This window comes from Corvus cornix, chromosome 11, assembly GCF_000738735.6.
Source record: "Corvus cornix cornix isolate S_Up_H32 chromosome 11, ASM73873v5, whole genome shotgun sequence".
In the NCBI taxonomy this organism is placed as follows: domain Eukaryota; kingdom Metazoa; phylum Chordata; class Aves; order Passeriformes; family Corvidae; genus Corvus; species Corvus cornix.
Genome location: NC_046341.1, coordinates 19,410,155 through 19,436,538, shown reverse-complemented (window position 1 = coordinate 19,436,538; position 26,384 = coordinate 19,410,155). Strand labels below are relative to the sequence as shown.

The following is a 26,384-nucleotide window of genomic DNA, read 5'->3' as shown; positions in this document are numbered from 1 at the left end:
GTTAATGCATCACGTTAGATTAGCCCTTGCAATATATTCTGCTAATCCTTAAAATGGCAGGAATTTGAATTTTGCTGGGAGCGTTATGGAGCCGATGCATCTTCCTCTGACATTCTGCCGCCCTGCGGGCTGCAGCCTCTCAAAAGCTGCTTGAGTCTTCCCCTGACTACAAGGGAATTGTGTCTTCTCCTGGCTTGCGTGGCTAACTGGGCAATCCCTGCTTCGACAGGATGCGAGAGACACGAATCGTGCCTTGGTCCAGCTGGGAAGAATGAAAGCCAGCCCCCAGAGCGGGCTCTGGAATACACAAATAAAACAAGGTGCCAAGGAGAGGAAACACACGAGAGCTGCCGAGGCTGTGATGTAATGTCCCTGAGCAGCCGCAGTCAGGTCTGGGCCAGCAAAACCTCTCGCCGCAGGAGCGCCGCGCACTGAGCCCGAGCTGGCACGGCCAGGACACCTCGGGAAGCTCCGGGATGGGATTTTTCCCTGCTTCTCGCAGCTCTGCCAGCGCCGAGCACGGCCCGGGCCAGCCCAGCCTGGGAAACACCGCTCGGCAGCGCTGCGGGTCCGGTGTGTGACGGCACGGACAGACACACCCGGCGAGCCGGAGAACAGGGAACGGCGGGGAAATGGGAACGGGGATGGATCGGCAGCCGGGCCGGGGTCCCCGCGGGCCGGGGTCCCCGCAGATGGAGCTGCGCTCTCGGCCGGGAGCGGCCGCACAGCCCCGCGGGCACGGGCAGCGGCTGCCCGGGGCTCCTGCCGGGCGCGGCACCGCCCGGAGCGCACACACTGCCCGGGCGCCTGCCTCTGCCGGCCCCGGTGTGCCGGCCTCACCGTCCTCATCCCGGGCTCCAAGGCATGGTCCCGCTGCCCGGATCATCTCGGTTTTTCTGATATGCACTTGACCAAATCCCTTCACGAGCAAAAAATCAGTGTACACCATCCACAGCAGCTCCGTCCCTACATATAGTGATGGACTGTTCTTACAACAGGATGTCTTGTCCATTCATAATTTTTTTTTTTTTTTTTAAAAGCTGACACAGTTTCAGCTGAAATAAGATACAATTTATTTCGGCCGACTTGGTAATTATTGAAGCATTCAATTTTAATCTGGGTGATGGTTAATGAAATCTGCCAAAAATCGTTTGTGGTTTTAGTCTTTGTAAAAAAACTCACAAATATGTAATAGATACAGAGAAATAAATAGGAACAATATAGAATACACTGTTGTTTTCTGTCACAGCTCATCAAGGGAAGCCTATGCATCAACATGACTTGATGGTGCCAGGATGACAGACTCATTTCTCCAATGAACCATTTTCTTCTTATATGGCAAAAAAGCACTGCATCTGTATGAGATCATCTAGAAAAATCCTTCTTCCTGTAAAATACTATATTCTTTTTCGTTGCCTAGCTACATGCTGCTGTTACCCTAGAAGGCTGTAGATTCATTTGAATGATTCTGGTGGAGCTGGTGTGCTTGAAGAGAGGACTGATGCAAATTTATAACCCTTGTAAAGATATGAAAGAAAGGGGGGTGTGTGAAAGAAAGGCTTTGCAGCAAAGCAATTTACTGTATTTGTCATATTCTTTTATGACATTAATAGTTGAATAAAGACCATTTCACCCCTCAGCCCGGGGTGCACGAGCAGGCAGTGAGTGACTGACACAGACTCGATGTTTTTCTTGTGAGAGTGTTTTTCTTGTGAGAGTGTTTTTCTTGTGAGAGTCTGATGCCAAGAAATATTTGCCTGGTTCATGTTAATTGCTGCTGTGAGTAAGTGTAGAGAAGGGAAAAGAATGCCGAGGCCTGATTCTGATCTCATTTCCAAAACTGTGACATGGAAAAATGCCATGAAAAGCAACCAATGGGCTGAATTCCATTAGCACCAGAGAATGGGATGATCACTGAGTCTTTCACTGAATATAAGTAGCTTTGATGACTTGGAAAATGAAGTGCCTGAAGCCCAAAGGTTTACATTGTAATGTGCCTGTCAAAAATACCTCTGACTGGAAACTCCTCATGCATGAGACATGCAGAGATTGAGAGCTGAGCAATAACTCCCTTTCACTTTCCCAACGTGATTGGCAGCTCAGGATGCCCGAGTGAAGTAAAGTGAGGTGAGGTGACAGCCTCACTGAAGACTCCAGTATGCTGCTGTTCACTAGATGTGGGGAATTTGCCTGTGGGAAGACGAACAGGGAAATAAAGTTATTTCTTACCTGCTTCACTGTAACTGGTTTGGGTGTAGGATGTCCTTGATATGCATCATGATTTTGTAGTTTTGCCTTTAGGACTGACAGACTTTTGGCACTGGAGTTTTGATTCAGATTTTTCTAGTTAGGGCTGGCTTTCAAATTAAGATCTGCATTTGCTTTCACAAAATAGCGTTTTTCAAGTGTACTGCCTATAAACCCCTTTAGATAAGACACACATTTCATACCATTCTCTTACCTCAGTCTAGGCTTGTGCTTGCTCTCTGTATTTAATAATGAGCATAAATACTGACCATTTTATATTTTTTTGATAGAAGGTGGTAGAAAATGAAGCATATTATGATTGTAATAATTACATAATTTCTCAAGAATAGAATCAGAGAGAACTTTGACAATTTAAAATGAGGGAAAAAAAGAGAATTCTTTTCATTCTAGTATACTTCCACAATAAGAATTTTGAAGGTTTTCACCAGAATGTCTTGTATAGCAGCAGAGGCAAAGCAGGAAATGTGACATTCAAGAGAGGGAGAGATGCCTTTTACTGCTGTGGTGCAAATTTGGCATTTGCCAAACTGAGCACATTCCAACTGGACAAATTCTCAGTTTTTCCTGGAAGAGATGATAATATCCCTCACATCCAAATACCCACATGCTTTACATGGGTGATTCCACTCAGCAGAGGAAAAGACACCATAAATTCTGCACTTGCTTATAAAGAAGTACAAAGCTTTTCCAATTCAAACTCTTAAGTCTCCCCTATGATTGTGAGGTTTTGTCCCTTCTTCAAGGGTTTTGTCCCTTTGTTTATTGAAAGATAAGGAAAATGGAGTTTCCCCACAAGGGAGACAGGAACAGACTTTGTCACCTAAAGCAGAAGGGCAGATATGTTTGATTCTGTCCCCACCAGGAGCCTCACGTAACATGCAGTGATTCTCAGCATTGCAAATGCACATTTGGACACAGGACAGAAGGCATCTGTGTAAGAAAAGACACATTAAACATTCCTTGTCCTTTTTTTCTTATCTGGTACACAGAAGAGGGCAGCACAGCTGAAGTTTCACTTTATATTGCCATAAACATTTAAAGTTGTGTTTCTGTCCTGTGTCCTTCCCTCAGCAAGGCATCGATGTGGCTCTGAATGCTGGAAGCCTGTTGGGTGTTTCCTCTGAGGATCACAAGGCTGCTTCTATTGTGGGTTTTCAATCCAGGGAGACTTTTCCTTCTTCACCTGTCATTTTCATGGAAGTACCTACAATATGACAACTCTATCCAGATATTCAGAGCTGTTAACACGCAACTTTTGAAGACTCTGTCCTGCAGGTGTATGGAGAAATGAGCTTGTGGGTTAGCAAGGGTCGCTTTAGGCTGTTTTCTGCCCTATTTCCTGCCTAGTAAATGCTTAGTTCCTCAATAAAATAGAAGCAGGTCTGCAAAAATGTTACTTGTAAACAGATGCTAGGAATTCTTGGGATTAACAAAGAAAGCAGAAAGCCTCATTATCCACAGTGAGAGTCCATGGGAACATGCAGTTTGAATAATCCATGTTTCCAATCTGTGTACTTTCTGTCCCCTAATGTCTAAAAAGATGTATTAGTACAGATAGAGAAGGGCAAGTAAGGGTTCCTGTTTATACACGGAGTGAGGAACTCCAGGTTCCTAAGCCACAAGAGAAAACTCCTGCAGAAAGCTATAAAACCACTGCATGTGTGGAGAAAATGAGCGAAATCTTATTTTCTGCTTCACCATACAGTAAATGGGGGTCTTAACAGGGCATTGAAAATCTTTGTGTGCTAAAAAACAGTTAGAAAAATATGCAGAAAAATCCTTCATCTAGAGCCTCTGGTGGTTGTGTGTGTGGAGTTTTAATTGTGTTTATCATGTTCTTATTGTGCACTCTTCCTTAGATATCTGCTACTGACAGCTGCTGGAAACTGGCTGTAAGCTGAGTCTGACCCAGGATGGCTCCTTTAATTTGTTATTGTAAATAGACTCATTCCTCTCGCCAAGAGCTATTGCTGGTAAACAATAAATCTTACATTCTCAGTTTGCTTCCTTAGCACTACGTAATTCTTAGTAAGACTGAAAGCCACTTACTTTGCCCACTCCTTAAACCAACTGTCTGTAAATTCAGAAACCTTTTCATGGTCTCTGAATTCCAGATATTTCTCTTAAAGGAGTTCTGAAATCCCCACTAAGGAGAATAGATCCCGCAGGAACCGTAACAGGATATTTAGCATTCCAGTCGTGGAGGGATGATGTATGTCACACACATTGGCTATGACAGATTTACTTCTGAAAAAGAGGAATTAGGGGTGATTAAAGAAAATAATTATGGAAGTATCTTAGGTCATGTTCTGCTTTTACTCCAAACTTGAAATGCAATAGGGGCAAACAGCTGACCACATACAGTACGTGCTGGGACTCCAAGGGGGATCCAAGCACCCAAGCTCTGCCTCCCGCAGCCGGGGCAGCACGAGCAGCTGCCGTCCCAGTGAGGAGGAAACTCGCAACTGAAAAACTGAAATGAAGTGGAAATTTGAAGTTAAACTAAGACAGAATGTTTTCCCCAAGTGTACCCCAATATATATATATTAGTATTTTACTAACAGTCTGTGAAAAAGAAGCTGAGGAACTCCACAGGCAGAATGAAATTGGATCTGCCTCTTGTGCAACTCCTCCTTTTCGGGGCAGTGATTCACCTGGTTCCATTGGTCATGAGCTTATCTAGTACTGGAAGTTTTGTAGCTTACTCAAAGCAGTGAGAAATTCAGAGCAGCTGAAAGATGAACCACATTTCCAGTTATTCTTGTCTCTAGTTATTTTTTGCACTCCTTTGCAAGAGTTTCAGAAAGACAGGCCTTCGCTTTACGTTATGAGCCATGGACTTGAAATGTACCTATTTTATCAGTCTCTGCCTGAAAATGCATTCTTTTGCAGTGGTCTTTGGAATTTCTGGTCTGGAGCTGAGAGGAAGCACAGTGGCCATGAAAGGCTGATTTGTTTTGTAGCTATAACAATGGTTTTAGCTGGGTTTTGCTTGCATTTCTCCCTTGGCCCTCTGTGTGAGCTTTCTAAGCTGTATCGATTTCTATTGACTCCAGAGCTCATATTTCTCACATTATTGTTTCAGCCCAAATTCATGGCTACCACTGCTCAATCAAAAATATTACCTGCCATTAAATCCAAGAGTAAGTATGAGGGAAAGCATGGCCCCTTGGCTGGAGGGGTGCCTTCCCTTGGCAACACCCAAAGGCAGGGTCAGTGTGGATGTGACATTTGTCACCTTCCCACAAAGGAGTTCCTGCAGGGCTGAGAGCTCCACCACTGCTGCTTGTTGTACACTTCAAAGAGTCCCCTGCTTTTACCCCACGTATTAACAGCAAGACAATGGAATGCAATATGCCTTACGTGAAAAGGTCTGATACAAACTGAACCAGTCAGCCCAGGGCTGTTCAGTTCACACTAATCTGTGATTTTAAGGGTGATGGTGAGGAAAACTTGACACTGTGTTTGTACTATATCCTACTTTTTGTAGGATAAGGAAAAAAATGTTGTTTTTCATTTCCCTTTACCTCTGTCTCTCTTGCTTAGGTTTAAAACCCCAACATATTTCATACTGCTGCCTCTGTCTCTTCTCCCAGTGGCCTGAGTGTGTCAGTTCTGTAATAAAAATAATAATAAATGCTGCTATTTCTTTCTCAGTCCAGGTATTTGGGAGGTAGCCAGGCTCCTGCTTCTGCAGGAGTAATGCTTCATATAACTTGGCAAGAACAGACCCCTGTGGATATCTCCACTGTTTGTATAGAAATAACTTCACCCACATAATGGCTGATTAATTAGACTTGAGCAGTGCAGATGAGTTGAAAAGTAAGGAGGAGAGAACCCCCAACTTCAGTGCAGAGCCACACTGAGAACAGTGCTGACTCCCCAACCTCGCTGCTGCTAATCCAGCCTTTGGACTGTTCAAAATATTCCTATTGTTCCTAATCAGTTGTGAAACTGTTCTGATGTAAGGCAGCAGCAACCCCTCAAACTGGAAATAATATTAATTTGATGTAAAAAATATAAATTCTATTTCTAGTACGGCATTTGACCTTGAATGAACACTGATGAGGAAGAATCACAAAGAGTTAATGCAACCCCCCCAAATTTTCCTTTTTAACCTGAAAATTCAAAGGGGAGGGAGTTAGGTGTTAGGTATTACATGCTTAGTTTTGTTTAGTTTAACTTAGTTTAGCACTGCACCCCCTGCGAAGTCTGTGCTCGTCATTTAGGCCATGAAATGCACTTTGCACCTAGTACAGAATAAGGGAACCCCTTTGGCTCTGTTGCCCCAGGAATACATAACTGGAAAACCAGGATCAAACTGCATGTTTTACATTTTCCAGATGATGAAATGTACTCAGGCCAAGAGAGTGCACTCGAAATGAACACTTGAGGAAATGTGAGTGGGAAAAGAGACAGAGGAAGAATAAAACAGGAATGAGATAACAGAAAAAAAGAAACTGGATGTACTACAACAGTGAAATGCAAAGAAAGGCACCTTAAGTGGAAAGTAAATGAAATGAGGAAAATGAAAAACACACAAAGAGGAAATTAAACTGAAAAAAAAAGGTAATCCCTTTTTAGAAGCTAGAACAATAGAAAATAAGAGTAGAAAAGCAAAGCATGAAAATCTCTTTTAAATAGAAATAAATTACATTTAATGTATCTTTTAGAAACATGGTCACACAGAAGTGGAAATGGAGGGCAGGTGAGAAAGAGATGATCCTAAAGTCCTTCAAAGAAATGGAAAGATCACCAGTTGAAGCCTGTGGACTCATGCACCCCACTGAAATCAGTGGGTGCCACAGTAATATATACACAAAGATACAGCAATAATTACCAGCAAATAGGAAAAATACAGCAATAACTACCAGCAAACAGAATTACATGCTATGTGAAGAGATGTGTTACGTTTCTCAAGTGATTAACCCGAATTATCAGCTAATTCCTTCCAGCTTCACAAAATAGCTGGACCTTTTAAGATCAAAGGAGACGACCCAGCTCCGCAACCCCTGTGATCCCCGCAGGCAGAGGGGAGCAGGAACAGCCTTGGCACGGCGCTGCTCATCCCTCCAGGAACGAGTGAAACCCCGGGGACACAATCCAAGGCCGTCTCACTTTCCATTGAAAGACAGTCAAGGCACCCAGTGCCACCCAGTGCCACCCTGAGCAGCATCCTGTAACCATGGTGGTGTTTTATGACCATTAATTCATTACTTGTACCTGGGTGCTGGCAAAATACCCCGGTATTTGCCACAGAATACTGAATTTTCTCTATGATTTCTACTGGGTATAATTTTTTTTCAATTCCTTTTCCTGCTGAAACACTGTTCTCTCAAAGTTTTTATTCATCACTTTTACATATGCCTTTCCTGATAGTTTTTGGCTAGCAAGGGGTCTATGTCGCATTTACATCATTAAAATATTCATAATTCTCATCAGCAAAAGGCTTGGAATAAAATACAGTGTCTTTAAGTTCTGTCAATGAAATTCCCATTTTTAGTGTGTTTCCAGTCAATAGTGCTCTATGTGGTACAGAAGTGGCACTGTCTCTTTGGTTCTGTTGCTTCTCAGATTTCCCTTTTTTCACACAGAAAAGAATTAAAAATACCCCCACTTCATATGTCAATGTCTGAAGTGTGACCCTGACACACAGTATAGGTATGCAACAAAGTGGTGCAAAAGACTTGAAGACTCCCTGGGAATAGTTTCAGTCGACAATTTTAAGCAGAAAAATCCAAAGTTTTTTAATAAAAAAGTCAACTGAAGACCGACCATATCTAAAAATGTATTTACATAATAAAGTGTCTATGAACTCAGAATGATCAAGGTGGTTTGGCAGATTGCAGTTTATCCAAATACCCACAGTGTACTTCCAATAGTAACCATAATTGATGTAATAAATGATTCCAAATGCCACCAGAGGTTTCTAACTCAGTTCAATCAGCTGAAACACACATGTTTTGCCACCAAACTCTGACTATTTAAACTGACAAGGCTATTTCGGTTGCTGTTTTGTGAGACAGGCAGGGAGAACTTGCTGCAAGCACTTGGTGATCTTTAACTACCACGTTAACACCCCCAACTGCAGTTTATCAGTGTGAAGAGGCCAAAACCACTGCAAAAGCGTGGACGGGAGAATTACAATTGGCTCCTGAAAATAACAGAATATTCAGCCCAATCCCACAAATTTTTTCTTTCCCTCACTTTATTCCCTACATCTCTAACTCCGTTTCCATCACCTCCCTATCTCTTGCCTTCTTTAACCTTGTTTCTGCCGCTCATTTGGAAACCTCTTGAACTGACAGGAGTTTGATGGCAACTGTCCCTGTCCAGAGTCACAGGGATTTTCCCGCTCTGCTCGGGCTGTAATCTTTCGGGAGCAGGGGCCAGGGCTATTTTGGCTGTACAATGTCTAACATGTTTCGGTTGCTAGGTAAACAACAAACTGTATACACGGCGCTGGGTGAGCCATTCAGGAGACAAGTATAGTTATCTGGTGAGTTCTTTCTTCACCCGATCACATGGGAATGACCGTGCCACTGATGAGATAAGACTTTCACTGCCTCGCTTTGCTGCTCAGGTGAAAGCAAGAGGAGAATTTGACCCTTATGTTTGATGTTGGCCTCCCAAACCGTTCACCCCGCACGTGGGGGCAGCGGCGCGCCCGTGTGTGCGTGTGACCCCCGGCACGGGCGCTGCTCGGAACCCCCTCCGAGCGCCGCGGACAGCAAGCACAAGGAACGCAAAGAGTGCAAACATTGTCCCTAACACTGCTGTACACGCCAGGAGTGCACCCCAGCTCCCGCGCCGTGGCAGAGCCGAGGGAAGCTCCCTGCGCGCTCCCTGCGCTCTCACGCGGGCTGGGAGGGGAAACAAGCGACACACAGAGCAAGTACTGCGGGCATTGCACCGGGGGCATCGAGAGGGCAGCGCCGGGCGGTGGGGCCGAGCCCGCCAGCCCCACTGTTTCCACAGCCGCGCTCCGGGGCCAGCCCTCGCCGCCCCCCGGCGCTCGCTGCCGGCCGAGCCGCGCCGACGGGCGGGACTCCCGCGCTGACAGCGGAGCGGAGCGGAGCGGATCGTGCCTCCCCCCACCCCCGGGGGGCTCCCGCCTCCTCCCGGGCTCCCCGCGCCGCTGCCACCCCCGCGCAGCGCCGCGGAGCCCGCGGGGGCGGAGGCGCTGCCGGCGGATGCGCTGGCGGAGCGCCCGCCGCGCGTCACGGCGGGGAGGGCCCCGCGCCTCGGCCGGGACATAAAAAGCGGCGCGGGGAGCGGTGGCGGCAGCAGCGCTCGGGGAGCTCCCGCGGCGGCCATCGGGGAATCCCTCACTGAGCCCTCACTGCGGCCCTCGCTCCGCGCAGCACTCCGAGGTAAGCGCGGCTCCGGGGCGGCTCTGCGGGGCTGGGGCTGTGCGGGGCAGCGGGTGCTGACGGCTCCGCTGTGCCCGCAGCCCGTGCTGTGCCCGCAGCCCGTGCTGACGGCCGTGCTCTGCCCGCAGCCCGATGACTCTGAACCGCGGCGACAAGCGGCGCGGCAGCACGCCGTTCGCGGCGCAGCAGCACCTGCACCGCCGCAGCATGCCCGTGGATGAGCGCGATCTGCGGCCGCTGCCGCCCGACGAGCTGTCGGGCTTGGTGCGCTGCACCTCGTACAGCCCCGGCGGCGCGCACCGCCAGAGCTGGGCCTCCGACTCCTCCGACTCCGTCACCTCCTCGGGCAGCGACTCCGACGGCAGCCTCTACAAGGTGATCCTGCTGGCGAGCACGGCGTCGGCAAGACCAGCCTGGCGCGCATCTTCGGCGGCGTGGAGGACTGCGCGGACGCGGAAGAGGCCGGTGAGGGCGCGGGGCACAGCGCGGCTCGGAGGTGCCGGGGACCCCCGCCTCGGAGCCTCCCCTGAGGCCACCCCCTCCCAGACCACCGGCAGGGATGGAGGACAATAACTTCTTTTTCTGAACTTTTTTTTTTCTTAATTTTCCGTAGGCAATACATACGACAGATCAATTATAGTTGATGGAGAAGAAGCGTCTCTCGTGGTGTTTGATATATGGGAGCAGGTACTTACAGCTTTTTCCTTATGCTTTTGCTTTATGGCTTGGTCTGTAGTTCTCTTTAAAAAAAAAGTAGAAATGGAACAACTGTGCCTATTTCTTCAATCAGACAGGTGACATAAAAAAATTAGAATTCGTACTGCCTTTTGTTCTCTCTGCAATTAATTTCTTGTAGCTAGGCAGGCAGTCTAAAACCCTGCATAGCGCTGAGCGAGACTCTCTTAACGCTTTGGATAATCAGCATCTTACATGAGCAGCCAAGGGAATTACTGTAAAATTAGAGGTGGTCAATCTGATCAGTGCAGACTTGATACTCTTTCTGGAAATGAGAGGTTTCTTTTGTTTTGTATTTTAAATAACAGAATCTTTGAAATTTTGGGGAGGTTGACTTACTTTTACTGACTTTCTATAAAAAAGCTAAGAAAAGTATCTTTAAGGTGCTTACAGTAATAAATCATTACCCAGCGTGGAATAGATTTTTCGGCACAATAAATCTATTTCTTGTCTGTTGTTTCAGGATGACAGCCAATGGCTCCAGAACCACTGCATGAAAATGGGAGATGCCTATATTATTGTATACTCAGTGACAGACAAAGTTAGTTTTGAAAAGGCTTCTGAGCTAAGAATCCAGCTGAGAAGAGCAAGGCAGACAGAAGACATTCCTATTATCCTTGTGGGAAATAAAAGTGACCTGGTCAGGTCCCGAGAAGTCTCAGTCGATGGTAAGAAACACTATGAATTTTGCAAGTGCTGCCTAAAGTAGTAGGAAAGGCTATGCAGGATCATGGCCAATAGGAATGGTCTGGGTTTGATGTAGAAAAGTGTATGATTTGAGGTACACTGGGGAAATGGAGCCAGCTGGTTCATGCTGAAGGACTTGGTACCACAGAAAACACTGGAGATGGTGGTGGGGGAAGATGTGTGGCTGCACAGAGCTCTGAGCTGCAGCAGGAGAGAAAAATGCATCACAGCTGCAGCTTTAGCACAGGGCTTCGTGTAGGACTATTAAAGCCGGCCTTTATTTGCATGGTACATGTGCAGCAGCCCTTGCTAGGCTCAGGATGTGACAGTCTGAGCTGTGCCATGTCACAGAGCCCAGGCAGCCGTAGGAAAGGGGATCCCACACAGCCTGTGCAACCCTTTCTTCTGGAGGTGACTTTGAGTCGAGCTGGTGGGACCAGGCTCACACTACTCAAAAGTCTTTTTGTATATCTTCTCCAGCTGTGATCAGTGAGAATCCTTTCAGTCAGTTCCAGCTGCCATTTAGGTACTTAGAGCACAGGAACCACTGCCAACACCACAGTATTGATTCTGCTTGTTTAAACATTTTGTGAGGCTTTTTGTTTGGTTGGGTTTTGTTTTGGGGTAGATTTTTTTTTTTTTTTTTTGTTCACCACTGGAGAAAATACTCTGAAATATTGGTGCCTTGATGATGAACCATCTCTCCCTATCTGTTTTGCCATGCTCCCAGTGTTAAATTCCTGCACAGAAAATTTCCGGGAGTTCATCAGGAGAATATTACTTTTTTTCAGGCTGGGGCAGGGCAGGGCTGACCTGTTCTGACATCTGTACTTTCCTCAGGTTTACAACTCTGCCTTTATTTACCACAGCTGACTGTGGAACTTCATGCTGCAGCAATGTTTCAGGGTTAAATGCTTATGTCCAGAACACTGAACACTGTGTATTTCAAAAGCCCTGGTCAGATCCAGTGGTGCACAACCTTGTGACCTCTACCAGTGTTTTCAGTGACTTGACCTTGTGGCCTGTATCAGGTCCATTTCTGTTGGTGTGGAAAATTCACTTGTTACAGCAAGGCAGAGGCGCAGAATTGCTCAACAGCTTCCAGAATAAACCCCATTTCTTCCTGTACCTCACACTGTTCCATATCAAGCAGCAAGCATGCTTCCGAGGGTCTCTCCTAAATCAGCTTTAGCTTTTAAACGGTACAGGGACAGCCTGGCTGAAGGACTTTGCTGCCATGTGTTCATTCCATTGATCAAATGAGATTTCTGACCATACCACAACAAAACCAAGAAGAGTAAGGGGGTGAAGCTGTGAGAGCAAATTTGGGTTTTCCTATTTTGCAGTAAAGCTGTTTCATGGCATTGAAGCCACTCCCCTAACTTAAAGCAAATTTTTGTTTTGTTTTTCTGCCAGTATATATGAAGACAATACGTCCATCTCCACTCACCTTCTTTTTTGTCTTTCCATGCAGAGGGCCGGGCCTGTGCTGTTGTGTTTGACTGCAAGTTCATCGAGACCTCAGCTGCTCTGCACCACAACGTGAAGGACCTGTTTGAAGGGATCGTGCGGCAGATCCGGCTGCGCAAGGACAGCAAAGAGGACAATGCCCGCAGGATGGCCAACACCAAGAGGAGAGAGAGCATCAGCAAAAAGGCCAAGCGATTCCTTGGCAGAATTGTGGCAAAGAACAATAAGAAGATGGCTTTCAAAGCAAAATCGAAGTCTTGCCACGACTTATCTGTGCTATAGGAGCTTTCAGCAAGGCCAGGTGTTGCACATGGGATGAACAAGCACCTGACTGTTCAGAGAAGTGTGTAGATGATCCTCGTGGTGGTAACAGCAATGACTTTTCCTTTGAGTCTCTCGTTAATGCCTTAAGGTGCTCAAGCAAGTCTGGAAGTTACACTACAGTGCTTCATTGATAGATGGTTTAAGTTTCAATGTGTGCAAGTAGATGAACTGACTTGAAATATGAGGCTTGACATGCCCACTGTGTACATATGTTCTATATCTTCTTGTCTTGTGGATACCAGAGATGCAAAGATAAGAAAGGATGGTAACTATCACCACAGACTTGTCTCGTTTGCAGAGCAAAACTTAAACTTGTACGCAGGCTCGTACACTCCTTTTAGTATAAAGCAAGCAATGATAAATCTTTTTAAATTTAAATGTGGGGAGGGGGGGTAGAACCACAGTAGAATGGGAGAAAACAAATTATATATATATATTTAAATACAGAACAGATATCATTTTATGAAGTTAATTTGCACTTCCATTAACTGTTATTCAATTAATTGGTTACTTGTTTACATGCAGATTTTATAATAAAATATTATTTCCTGTTATAATAAACTGTGCTTTTCTCATAATGTGGATAAAGAATGAGAGAGCAGTATTTTTATACTGACTTTTTTCCACTGTACAAAATGTTATACACAGACTGAAGATTTACATGTGATAAAGTTCTGGAACAAGATGAATCAGGAAAATCCTGTGTCCTTTTCTTTAACAGAGAGTTTCTTTAAGAAGTAAACCCTGCTTTTATGAGCACTCTACTTCAACAGCTCTTCTTTCAAGGGGAGGCCCTGACCCTTCATATTATTTTTCATCCTCAACCTGGTTCTCATCAGCTCTGGCAGGAACAGGGCTTTATATACTCCCTTTAGTTAGATTGATGTCTTGTGTTTATACTGATAAGTTGAGCCCTGTAATGTTTGAAGTCCTCTCCTGGCTTGAAGGTCTTGTGTTGCAGCCCATAAGCAAATGCAGGAGGTTGGAGTTTTCCTTTTTGGCAGCAGTATAACTGTCCAGCCTATTCCCACTCCTGTAGATACCGTCCAGTGGGTTCAAGAAGTTCAAAGCAGCCTAGGAAGGGTGTTTGAAGGAGTTGTAGGATTCAGTTGTGTACAGTGGCCTTCAGTGCTGTCAAAGTTTTCATGGCAATTTAGTTATAATCCTCATTTTTCCAAGATTTTCCCCTATTTGCTATTAATGAAGTTCAAACAGGTTGCAGTGCAAGAGCTGGGACTTACGACATTTTCTTTATAAATTCTTCTTCATAGAATGTATTCTCTTAAAGGTAATCCATAAACTCAGTTCTCAAAACCCATAAAACACACAGTTCTCTGCCCCGTTCCACTTTCCCTGCCTGATTCCAGTTCATTAGAGATTGTTCCAGCTGCCTGAGAGCCCAGTTTGTCCATGGTTTTGAGGGGCTGAGCTTTCCCAAAGCTCTGGGAGGCTGCCTCAGGTCTCACACCTTACACTGGGCTTCCAGAGCTCAGGCAAACAACTCTCCATGGAGTTACCTCAGTGCTCAGGCACTTACCACGGAGCAGTGCAGGAATTCACATAGGGAGTGCCAAAATTTGCAAATTAGCATCTCCTGCTGCGCTGCTGGTGGGCCTGGCTGCTTACATGCCCACTTTAGCTTGTGTTGCTGCTAACAGGTCACATTTCTTATGACAAGAAGTGTTGCCTTTGTGTTCTGAGTGGTCTAAAGTGAATGGTTCTGTCCTGCAGTCAAAGCTCACATTTACCTGAGCAGACATTTTAATTGGATTTGGCTTTTTTCCCCACTAGCCTTGCTTTCTGGCAAGCTATTTTCTGTTATATATCTATTATTATCTGTTGTATATCTCTTATTATCCATTATGGGACATCTGACCACTGTCAGAGTATGGCACCAGGCATCTCTGTACATGGAAGCTTTTAATGTCAACACCAAAGCAATTGCTCTAATCCTGAAAATTCAACAGCAAGAGTGTCCAAATGTGGATAAATGTGGCACATGCCTATTCAGGTACATACCAAGGTTAATGACAAAACTGCATCGTTGTTGGCACAGCCTCGGACTTCTGGTTGCCCTTTGCTTTCACAATGGCCAGGAGAGGACTGACCTGTCTGATTGATTTACAAGATGAAATGCTGTCCATAATAAATACAAGGAATGGGATGCACACCCAGAGTGCAAGATTGGGCATTTCACAGAGCAGCAATGATGTGTTGCATCACTGTGGCTTCCAAGACTCTCCAAGGTAGTGGTTACCAGCTGTGATTTTTGCACACTGACATATGAATCAGACTTTTTACTGTTCATGAACTCAAAGGTCAGTTTTGGGCAGTTCTTAAGCCTGAGCTATTTCTGAGGAGCTCTAGCACATTCCTAGTGGCTCATTTAAACTGTAGAAAAGAATTTGTGTTTTGCAAGTATGTCATACAGGACACTGTGAGACAATAAACTGTGGGTCACTCTAAAGGAACGTGGGCTAATCTAGAATGTTTTTTATCGGGTAATATTGTACAATAAATTACTTATTCAAATCCTCATGATATAATTTTTTTTCATTGATTTGTTTGTACAGGTATTAGCATAATTCAGCCATGGCTCTTGAGAAGAGGAAGGTTTGTTATTGCACCTCTGACAATAATCTGCTCTAGAGCAAGATCATATTCTATGCTGTAGAAGTATTATTATGAATACTGTTTTGCAAAGATCTTGAAAATCCTGGATGATATTCTACACAGAAAAAAAAAAATTGGGTATAATTTAGTGGAATTTCCAAGCAGACTTTTTGGAAGCACATATGCAGCACTAGATAAAAACCAGTAACAGGCTGACAAATGTCTCTAAAAATCAACTTTCTTCAAAAGGTTATCTGTATCCTCAAACATTTGAAAGTCATCTATAAGTTTTTGTAATTTGAGATGTTTTACTGGTGTGGTTACTCAGATTCTTGTCACTAATGCAGTGAATCTATCGTGTGAAAATAGTGAGTCCCAGACAGCAACATTGTCTCTAATTGTTGCCAAAGTAGAACAGAGTATAAGGGGTAATGTGTGAATTTTCATATTTTTTGCCATTGCACATCAGTTTTAATTTGGAGAGACAGTTCACACAGTCATTTAATCTTTACTGCTTTCTCTGCTGCTGCCAGCTGAAGTTCCTACTACTGCTAATTGTGGTGGTGGATTCTGTGTTGGCACAAATCCATTTGGAGCAGCCAGTTATTAACAACCACAGCACAAGGACATTGCCTTTTATATGTGACACGTGCTAGGAAAACAAATCAAACCCTCTGTACTTGCTGTGATAAACCAGACTGCACATTCTTCACCATATGAAAAATCTAAAAAATATAATTCCTCCACCTGCCAAAACCACGAAGCATAAAATCATGTCACATAAATATAGACGAAATGTTATCTGCTGGGGAAGACTTGACATCACCAAAAATGAAGTTTTACTCAGATGCATTTTCTCAAAATAGGACTAGAAAAACCAGAGCATGATCTACATAGTAACATTGCATAACATCACCATTCCTCACCAAGAAGGAAAATACAGTGAGCTGACAGTGATTAAGACTGCAGTGTATGACAGAAAACTGGTAAGATGTAGTCTAAAAAAAGTGAGTTAATGCTCACTTATATTTACTTCAGTGCTCTTAGTTTTATTAAAAGACAATACAGGTTTAATTTCAAGTACATCACAGAGACCTGAAGGAATCTACAGTTGCAATCAAACGTGATGCCTGTGCATTCTAGGAGGGTCCTTTAACTTATAATTACCCACAAGACCTTTGGCATTGTAATGGACACCTTGACTCCCTCTTTGCAAAAAGGAGCATCTGAACACCAATACTACTGAAGATACAAATCTCTAAAAATTGAATTAGCAAATGACATCAACTGTCCTTGTGCTCTATGCCATGGTTATTGAACAGAGAAGTAAAAGATAAAAGAAAGAACAAATTCCAATTGCATGTCTGCAAATATCTCTGTAGCCCACTGTTCAGAATTCAAGGGGGAACAACACTGTTTAACTAAAAAATGTACTGAAGATTCTAGCACTAGAAGGTATGAAGCAGGCTGAAGAATTTACCTCACCAGCAAAATAGTATCAGTTATGTACCACAAAAATGTTCTGCCCACTGGGTAAAATGGCAGTTGTATGTCTTAAAGACTTTCCTCTCTCTTGCTGACTTCTCCCCCTCCCCTTTTTCCTATTTATAAATATGCTGCTGGATGAATCGTTGGAAACCAATTAGGAGCCTACAGATCTCTTTTTTTTTCTAATAATACTCATATTTATCACAGGAAATGAAGAAAATATTAATCTGAACTACAGTTTAGTGCTCAGGGACAGAGATAAATATGTTTGAAAATATTAATTCTTCACCCTCCTAAAAAAGCTTCACCAAGTTCTTGAACTTAGGGGCTGGAGAATGGAAAGGATTTGGACCACAAGTGCTCCTGCTCAGAATAGTTTAGTCAGACCCAGGAAAATCTCCTCATCTTGTTCCTGGCAGTCCCACTTCCATCAGCCTCATTATATTAACATAAATAATTATGGCACTGTTAAGCTTGCAGCCCCACTGAAGGCTGTGACCCTTTCTCTGGGAATGACAGCTTTCAGTTCAGTAGGTGCCTTGGCAGAGGAACAGTAATTTTTGTCACATCTAAATTGGATTGTTGTAATGCCTTGTGCTTAACAAAGAGCTTCCAGGAGCTGTGGGTAGGAGGAAATACAGCCCTGTAGATGGAACTGGCTGTGGCAGAGGAGCACAGCACTTCTGTGTGCAGGTCTGGGCTCCCACACTTCTCAGCTGAAGTGATGACCTTAGAAGGGCTGTAAATGCCATTGGACAGCACCAACGTCCAAAATGCCTCCCTTTGTTGCACGTCTCTTGGCTGGCTACAAAGCCTGTGGGACACCCTACAGAGTCAGAGGCATTGCTTGGATTTGGAGCGCTCCACAAGAGCAAACTCTGCATTTCTAATGGCAGCGACTCAGGTAGCTCATTACAGGTGTTGGGGCCACCACAGCTGAGAGCATTTGATGCTGCACTGGGACCTGCAGGAGGACCTGCCCTGTTCATTCCTCCTGCAGGTCAGGGACCCCTGACTGGACTCACACAAGGAGCCTTAAATCCGTGCAGTTCCTTCCAGGCCTGGCACAGGAATTCGGAGAGGAGAGTCCACCACTGCCCTCAACGAAAACAATAATGGGCTGTGGGTATCAGCCAGGTGCTGAACAACTTTCTCAGAGATTTTTCAGCTTTGGGTATCTCAGTTGTGGAGCACCTTTGTCCCATGCTTTTCATGTCAGCTGCAGCTTTATTTCTGCAGCCTCCATGGTAACGCATTGTCACCCTTGCACTGCTCTGCTGCTGCACGACTTACTGGGAATCATCAGCTGTAACACGAACCTGGGCCCCCAGCTCACTGCTTTACATAATATTGTCTGGGTAAAAATGTCAGATTTTGCTGCACTTAAGTCCCTGGTTAAGACAGCATAGCAAATTAAATTACTCTCTTCCTGAATGTCAGGGCTATGGTTGCATTTGCAAGGCAGAGGGAATGTGAGATTTTCAGCTAATCTGTGTATGGAGAATACAAAGAAAAACTTATGGAATCCAATTGCCATTTTACCCTATAGCCAGTTTTTCAATGGAAATAGTTTTGACTATTGAATATTGTTGTGTATGCTCTTCTGCCGTCTCACTACTCATGGATCTCTATCCTTCCTGCCCAGTTCCATATGGAAAATGTTCTTAGAAGTCTGACATACGAGATCTCAGGGAAAAAAGTAAGGTGAAAGACATGAGCAGTTGGAAAGTTTCCATGATTTTGAAAGGCACTAATAGAAGCATTTTATTCAACAAACCAACACTTCTGTGCAGGGTTTACAACTTGCAGTCTACAGCACTTTGGTAGCCCATTAAAGTAAAAAAACCTCTATGTTATAGAAAACACAGAACTCATTAGTCTTCATCAATAATAAGTATTTTCAGTGTCTGTCTCGATATCCTGCAGCAGATCTGTCTGTAAAAAGCCACACAAAAGTAGAGAAAATGAAAACTACAAGACCAGGCTCTTCCAATCAACTTTTTTGTCACTACTGATAACAGGCTTTCACTTGTGCAAATAAAGACCCTCAATTCATATGTATGATAAACACACAACAAATGCATCTACATATGGTCCTTACTGCTGAACTGTTTTTCTTCCTTTTTTTCTTCTTAGGTAGTAATCAAAAAAATAACACTGGAGGTCTAAGTTATAGCATAGAAGTAAATAAGTGTGAAAATAAGGCAGCAGACAGCACTGAGTAAGCAAATAATGCCTCCTGCACATCTGTCTCATATTCAGTGTCAGGTTTTCAAGACGCTGCAGAGCTGAGGGATCCCTGCATTCTGCACAACATTTATCCAAAGGCTGAGCTGGTCGAGTACCACAGCAAAACTCCTGAACAGCCGAGTCCTCAAGTACAAAGATTTAGGCCGCAAATAAACACCACTGTACCTCCTACCTTCCCAGGGATTTCATTAGCAGAATATTCAGCTCTGTTTAGAAAGGTTTCAGGGGTTCTAGAAAACAGTACATTATCTTCTATAAACATAGTCAAAACCAAAATGGTGTTAGGAGATTTTTAATGAACAGTTTTATACTCAGCCTTCAGAAAATTAGTAGCAAATTAGATTAATAGTTAAAATTTAAAGATCCTGGCTTGGTTAGCAATCGGTTCATTTTTGATTACAGAGTAAATAATTAACGAACAAATCTTTATTATTTCAGTCCCCAGGTAATGTTCTTCCCTTCAAGGGTAAGATGGATTAAGAGCATTACATTTTAACCACAGAAATTGTGAATTGGTTGACTTTCTCTTTTTTGCTGGCTTGGATTGTGACCCCTTTAAACTCACCCTGCTCTCACCTGTCCCCCCTCCAGTGTGAGTGAGGAGATCTCCAGACTCTGAAGTGAGACCTGCAGTTGAGTGTTTTCCCTGCTTTTCTGCTTTTGCTTTTCTTTTTGAATGACTACTGCTACTACAGTATTCGTCTGAGGAGTCCGATGTAGAGCAGATGTCAAGTACAAAAGAACAAACCGCAGGCAAATTCTGACAGGAGTTTGGATGTTGTGAATATTGTAAAGGCAAATTAGTATTTTGGGTGGTACCTTCAGGTCATCCTCGACTTTTAATACTCTCCTCATTAAAAAATGTATTGTCAGTACAAAAAACATGTCAGTGTTTTGTAGGTTTGTTTTAATTTAAGAGCTTTTAAGCATTCAGGTACTCTCAACTTTCAGTTTTGTGCTGAGTGGGGTAAGTTTGGCGGCAAGTATCAAAACCAAAGTTATTTCTATAAAATCACATCCATTTTACACTGAGTTTTCCAGGATTTTTTAATTTGGGTATCACGGTCAGACTGACTCTGTTGGCAGCCACTGGTGTCACACAGAAAACAGACTGAAAAGGAAAGCGTTGACACGAACTCTGTGTGCAGCTCGATGTTCCATTCAAGGGAAGGGCTGGAGGGTTCGTGATGCAAAGCACCCCTGAGTTCCCTGCTGGAACTGCAGCTGGAGGATGGAACGGATGAACAGGCCACAGGAATCCTGCAGGTCCAGCTGCGTTGGGCACTCTGGGTCACCCCTGCTGCCAGCTGTTCCCTGCCCACACTCCACAGCCAAATCCAGGGGTTCTTGGGCTGAAGCAGAAAAAGGAAGGACAACCAGAGGAGGAATGAAAGCATCACTTGCACTAATTCCTGGTCTCTGAGCTGCTTCAAGAGGAAGCACAAGGATTGCTGACTTCAACAAGGAGCTGTGCCTGGAGAAGACCAAGTGAAAATCTCCAAAGTGCTCAAGGAGGAGTTTGCTCTTCCGTGCCGTGGTGGGAAACTTCCTGCATCTCAAAGCCTCACCTCCACCCTTCCTACTCTCCCCTCCCTGTTTCCCCCCAGAAAGCTATTTTTAATTCACTGATTGTAAAGCTTTGTTTCCCAACAGCAGGATAGAGGTTTAATTAAAACTCCACCTGGTACTAACATAATCCAGCAAAATCCATCCATTTCAGGAAATAAATCCTTGATGAGGCTGGTTAACCCAAGCAATGCAGTTTTCTCCACTCTCCCTTGAATTGTGCTGTGAGAAATTTCTGTGAGAAAAACTGCAAAAACCATTCAAATCTCTGAAACATTTTACATGACATTGGAAATGCTTATTAAGGTCACTTGGTGAACAACGGACAAAACCCATTTACTGCATTTTAATGCTTTTTGTAATTCCCACAAGGATGAACAGCAAGGAAACCCCAGGCTGAAATTCCCAATACTCCTGTCCCTATCTGGATGGCAGAGAAGGCACAGCACCTCTGTTGTTAAATGTACACACAGCTTTGTAATTCCTTATTCAACTCAGTACTATTTATGCAAATAATGTTATTAGGATCACAGGACAAATCCTGCTCTCTTCTGGAAAGTCAGCAGATTCAGGCCCTGCTTTTGGAAACACCAACTCCTGCGTCCTGTCAGCAGGGTACACTGTATGTGTACAATGAAAATTGAATGAGTGTTCCCAAGGCTGTTGGTTTAGAGTTGTGTTATTGCTACACTATGAGAAAAACAAAAATAGAATTGGGCATTGTGAGAGTGTCTGCTTCACCTTGTGAAAATGAGTGGTACATTTGCCTTTTGAAAAGAGAATAATGGCAGGGCAACTTCTGTGAGACATGAGCACACGGGGGCAAAGACATGAGCAAGCAAAGAGAGTTCTCCAAATGGATCAAAACCAAAGACAAACAGTTCTTCCACTGATGAGGAACATTGTGAGCTTAAAGGTGAATATTACATTTTTTCCCTTGCCTTTCACAATTCAGACTCATTCCAATTTAGTTGAACAAGGGCATCTTGGAAAATAGATGGCTCTGGATCCAGCTGCTTTAGCTTCCAGAATCACTGCCTGATGAGATTCCTCCACTTCTCTAATGCCAGCAGAGAATATCCTGGGGGGTTGTCCGGAGACTGGGAATAAGAAACAAGCTGAATGGCTCCAAGGATTGAATGGGAGGACAAGGGTTTCCTGCTGTGCCCAGCAAACACGGTGTGTTAAACACCACCCCGGATGAAGTCCCTGTGCTTTCTTTCCCTCAGACCTGACTGCAGCTGCATTTCCTGTCAGTAAAGAGGCAGTACCTTGAAAAAGCACAAACAGGAAAAATACTTATATTTTCAAGTGTATTTTGGACAAAATGGCAAACTATGCAGAGAAAGAATTTGAAACCTGTACCTCATGTTACGTGTTTCACACAGGAATGTTTTGACAGATGGATGCATTCAGACAGTGAAATTAAGAAAATGAACCCAGTAAAGTTTTCCTGATTATTCTTGTTTCCAGCATCTCGAATATTTGAATGACTAAATGCAAAAGTATGTTTCTATGTCTGGGAGGCAATTAACAACAACAAAACTGTGGACAAGTCTTTCATTTTATTTGATTAAAAATAGAGCAGAGGTCAGAGTCCTACAAATGCTTCCACCACACTTTCTGCTGCAGAAGAGCTTTGTTGAGTTCAGAGGAACAGCTTTAATTTAAGAAATTAAACATCTGCTGGGGTTTTTGAGGAGCTGACCTGCTCCAGCTCTCTCTCCCCCACCTCTTTGCCAGCAGGAGCATGTCCTGCTCCCCAGACCCCTGGCTGACCTAGCTCAAGGCACAGGACTAAAAGTAGGGCTGAAATACCACCTGGATGCTCCTCAGCTGAGACTTCCCCTCCTTATTTGTTAACAACATTTTAAAGATCCACAGCAGTGTCCCAAAGCTCTCCCATCACAGCTTTCACTGCTGAGAGTTCTCCTGTACAGGCACGTGTGTGTTAAAGAATGGATCAGAATTGAAACTGATGGGCAGCTTTACCAAAGGTAACTTTACTACTGCTCCTTTCCTGATTTGCTGACATTTGGCCTTGTGCTTGATGCTACTTGAACAAAATTCAAAGTAATTTGTGCACAAGTATTTGCAGAGCTGCTGCTCTAATGACTGACCAGGACATCCGGTGTGCTATTGGTCTTCTTTTTGTGCAAGCCAATATTTTTATCTCAGAATAATTTATTTAAAAGACATCAGGATAATACTGACAAATTAAAATAGTGCCCAATATTTACATGAAAGCAGGAGAAATCAGAAGCATTCATCCACTGTTGGATTTCGTGGCTTTATATCATGGGAATAGTCATTTAAATTTAGTCAATTCTTTTAATTTAGTTTATACCAGGGATGCAATTAAGCCAGTTTTCTGACACTGAGCCAGACAGTAGGCACAGCTGGCTTTAAAAATTATTTTTCCACATATTTTTCTTTTACTTTCATTCACTTTCAGTAAACACAAGCTTTTCCACACAACTCTAAAAATCATCCATTTAATTTTAATGAATATTATTCACAATAAATATTCTTCTTTAATGTCCCACTGTGATCAAATTTCTACTTCCAATTTTCTGGTATAAATGAGCTCTTATTTCACCCAGAATCCCTCTCCCTTTCACAGGGCTATTTAAATATCAGGCTCCGGGTGTGTGCCTGGACAGAACCATCATCAGCCTCACTTATGGAAAAATGTTTCAGTGAGGTCTCAGCACAGCACCAAGGACACCAGTGAGCTCAGCCCCTTTCTAATGAGCAGGTGTCAGCTGAGATCCCTGATAAATGGCTCCCCTGGCAGACACCTCTCTTTAAGGCTGAAGGGTGATTGCTTTTTTTAAGTTAAAACTCCGAGTCTTAAAAAGAAACAACATTTTATTTGCAGCTGTAAATGAAGAAGTAATCCAGAGCCATGATAGGTTAGAGTTAGGCCTTTTAGAAAGAAGGCAGTGTTTCTTTCCTTTACTCTTTCTTTTGACTGAAGGGTCCAAGAGTAAATTTATATGAGCATAGTTTCCACTGGAGATGTGTGCACAGTAGGATACCTACTGCCAGGAAACTAAGCAGGAATCCTCCCTGCTTCTTGTTTAGGTGCTGTATATTCCTAGTTAATTTTTTATTTCATAGGGGTTACTGTATGTATATAAATAACATTTTAACATATTATTTGCCTCTTACTCCATTAATTTATTTTGAATTTTTTTCCAGTTATTTCTAAGTGAATCAGAAGATTAAAATAGGACAATAAAGTTTTCTAGCTATGTTCTTTTGCTTCATTTCAGGGTGTCTAAAGTAACATTTGCTGCCCCCTTACTGATAATTTCCTTTCCATACCTGAAAATAGAAGCAGTTTGCTCCTATTAATAACTTTGCTGTGACACAAACCTTAGGTCTCCATAGAGTAGATATTGTAGGATTCCACATGCAACATAAAATCAAACAATCCCAGAATCCCAGAAAGGTTTGGGTTGGGAGGCACCTTAAAGCCCATCCAGTGCCACCCCTGCCATGGCAGGGACACCTTCCACTGTCCCAGGCTGCTCCCAGCCCCAGTGTCCAGCCTGGCCTTGGGCACTGCCAGGGATCCAGGGGCAGCCCCAGCTGCTCTGGGCACCCTGTGCCAGGGCCTGCCCATCCTCCCAGGGAACAATTCCAACAGAAGTCCCTGTTAAGAGAAGTAGTAGAATATTGTAACAGGTGTGGTCTGGTCACTGACAAAAATTAAACCAGCATTCATTTCTACAACTTATTTTATCAGCATTAAAATAAGGAAATAAGCTTTTAGTGCTAAGTACAGATTTATGATCCCAGCTATTCTCCATTCTAAAGATGGAAAGCCCCTTCCTTCCAATAAAAAAATCTCCTACAGGGCTGTCATCCTCCTATGAGTAGTTGCCTTATTCATGTGCCTAAAACTGGATGTCTACTCAAGAAAGTGGGTGAATCATGGCTTAAATCAAGAGTTATTCTACTGAATTGAACTCACACTGCTGTGAGATCAGAATAGAATATAGAGAGAACCCTTCTGTACTTATTTTTTATATTTTTATGCAAAGTGAGTCTCAAGCAGCAAGGAGAGCAGAGGACTGGAATGAGGTGCCAGCTGCCTGTAAATAAATGAGGTGCAGTGGAAGGGAAGGCCTGGGTGTGTTGTGCCTCATCTGGAGGCAATCTCTGTGGGAAACCCCATCCGTGCAGGTTGCCCATCTCTCTTCTCACCCCACTGCCAGCCAGACTCACACATGGCAAGGCTGTGGTTTCCCAGCACTGCCACGTAATGCTGACTGATCCACATCAGTGACAGCAGGGAAAGAGCAGGGACAAGTTTAGTTCCAGGCTCTCTGAACAAACTGAGGTCTCAGCAAGGGCCAGCTAAATCCAAACGTTCAGAAATTTAGGGTGAGCAGACAAGACACATCTTCACAGTAATAGCAATAACGGGATATTTGGATCATAACACTGTATCTAAGAGGAACAGGGGACCAAAAGAGTCGTTTGTACCACAGATACTGTTCCTGGATCATAAAAAGTGTGAGTTTTGTCCCTAAAGTACACAATGAACCTGCTCTGGGAGTTTGAACCATGAACAGAAACCTGACTATGATTAGGATTGTTGTAATCTTGTAACACATTTATCCACAGCCCATTTATTATTGCATTTGTTCCATAATTAGATATAAAAGGGTGCAGGATGACAAAGGCAATGACCCAGTAAAGCAGAAAAGTATGAAAATAAGGTGATAACACTGTAGGAGAGCATAACAAAGACTTACAAAGACTCAGATAAATCTCACAGCCGTGCACTGACAGAATATTGAGCCACAGCCACTCTCCTCGTTTGCAGGAGTGAGTTTGTGCTTTGTCTCACTTGGATACCACGCTTCCCAACAGAGGGAGATTCATCCCAGGAAACGTCACTGGTATTTCTCGCAGCACTGACGTCTGTCTGAGTGGTGACATCAGCACCAAAGGAGCAGAGTCTCCATTTCCTTGCTCTTCACACCTTCTAGATATTACAGAAAGATTTCCAACACTCCTGTGAGGTCTCTCCATCCTCGCAAAGAGCAGCCCATAGTTATTCATATTCTTTTTCCCTCTCTGTGGTGGTTCACAATACAGCAAATAGACACAAGTCACATTTTTCCTTCTGAGCAGTGAAACATCTGTACTGTTTTGACCCATTTTTCGTGGGACTGGTGTCATACAAAAAGGTACAATGTAGAGTTTTATCCAAGTTTGGTTAAACCTAAGTTTCCTTTACTCAGAGGAGTGGAAATGGCTCAAGCTTTTCTCTCACTGCTTACTATGCACAGAATTGTTAGCTCAGCTGGGGAGTAAATAAAAGGAGGTAACTTAATTACAGTTCATGTGGGATATTCTATCTTTCCCGTGGGTCGCTTTAATACAGAACATAAATAGAGACCCCATATCTGAGAAATACCTTTTATATTGGTACAGTACTATACCAGTAAAGTTATAGCAGTGTGTAAGTAATGGCATTTGCATCAAGGAGTCCTGATGACTTTATATTATTAAATGGGCTGATACATTCGTGACACCTTTCAGAGTCTTCCTTTATGCTTTTTGCCTTTTTTTAATCTGTGGAAAACATCA

General features: G+C 43.7%; 1 protein-coding gene across 1 annotated transcript; it reads left to right on the top strand.

The window, feature by feature from the left end:
• The first annotated feature begins 9,530 nt into the window (after positions 1-9,530).
• On the top strand, positions 9,531-13,555 carry RRAD (RRAD, Ras related glycolysis inhibitor and calcium channel regulator). The gene is given in 6 exon segments (XM_039558567.1): positions 9,531-9,641; positions 9,770-10,032; positions 10,035-10,106; positions 10,255-10,328; positions 10,840-11,044; positions 12,538-13,555. Coding segments are annotated over 5 exon segments (888 nt in total). The 5' UTR covers positions 9,531-9,641; positions 9,770-9,773; the 3' UTR covers positions 12,816-13,555.
• Positions 13,556-26,384: the final 12,829 nt, after the last annotated feature.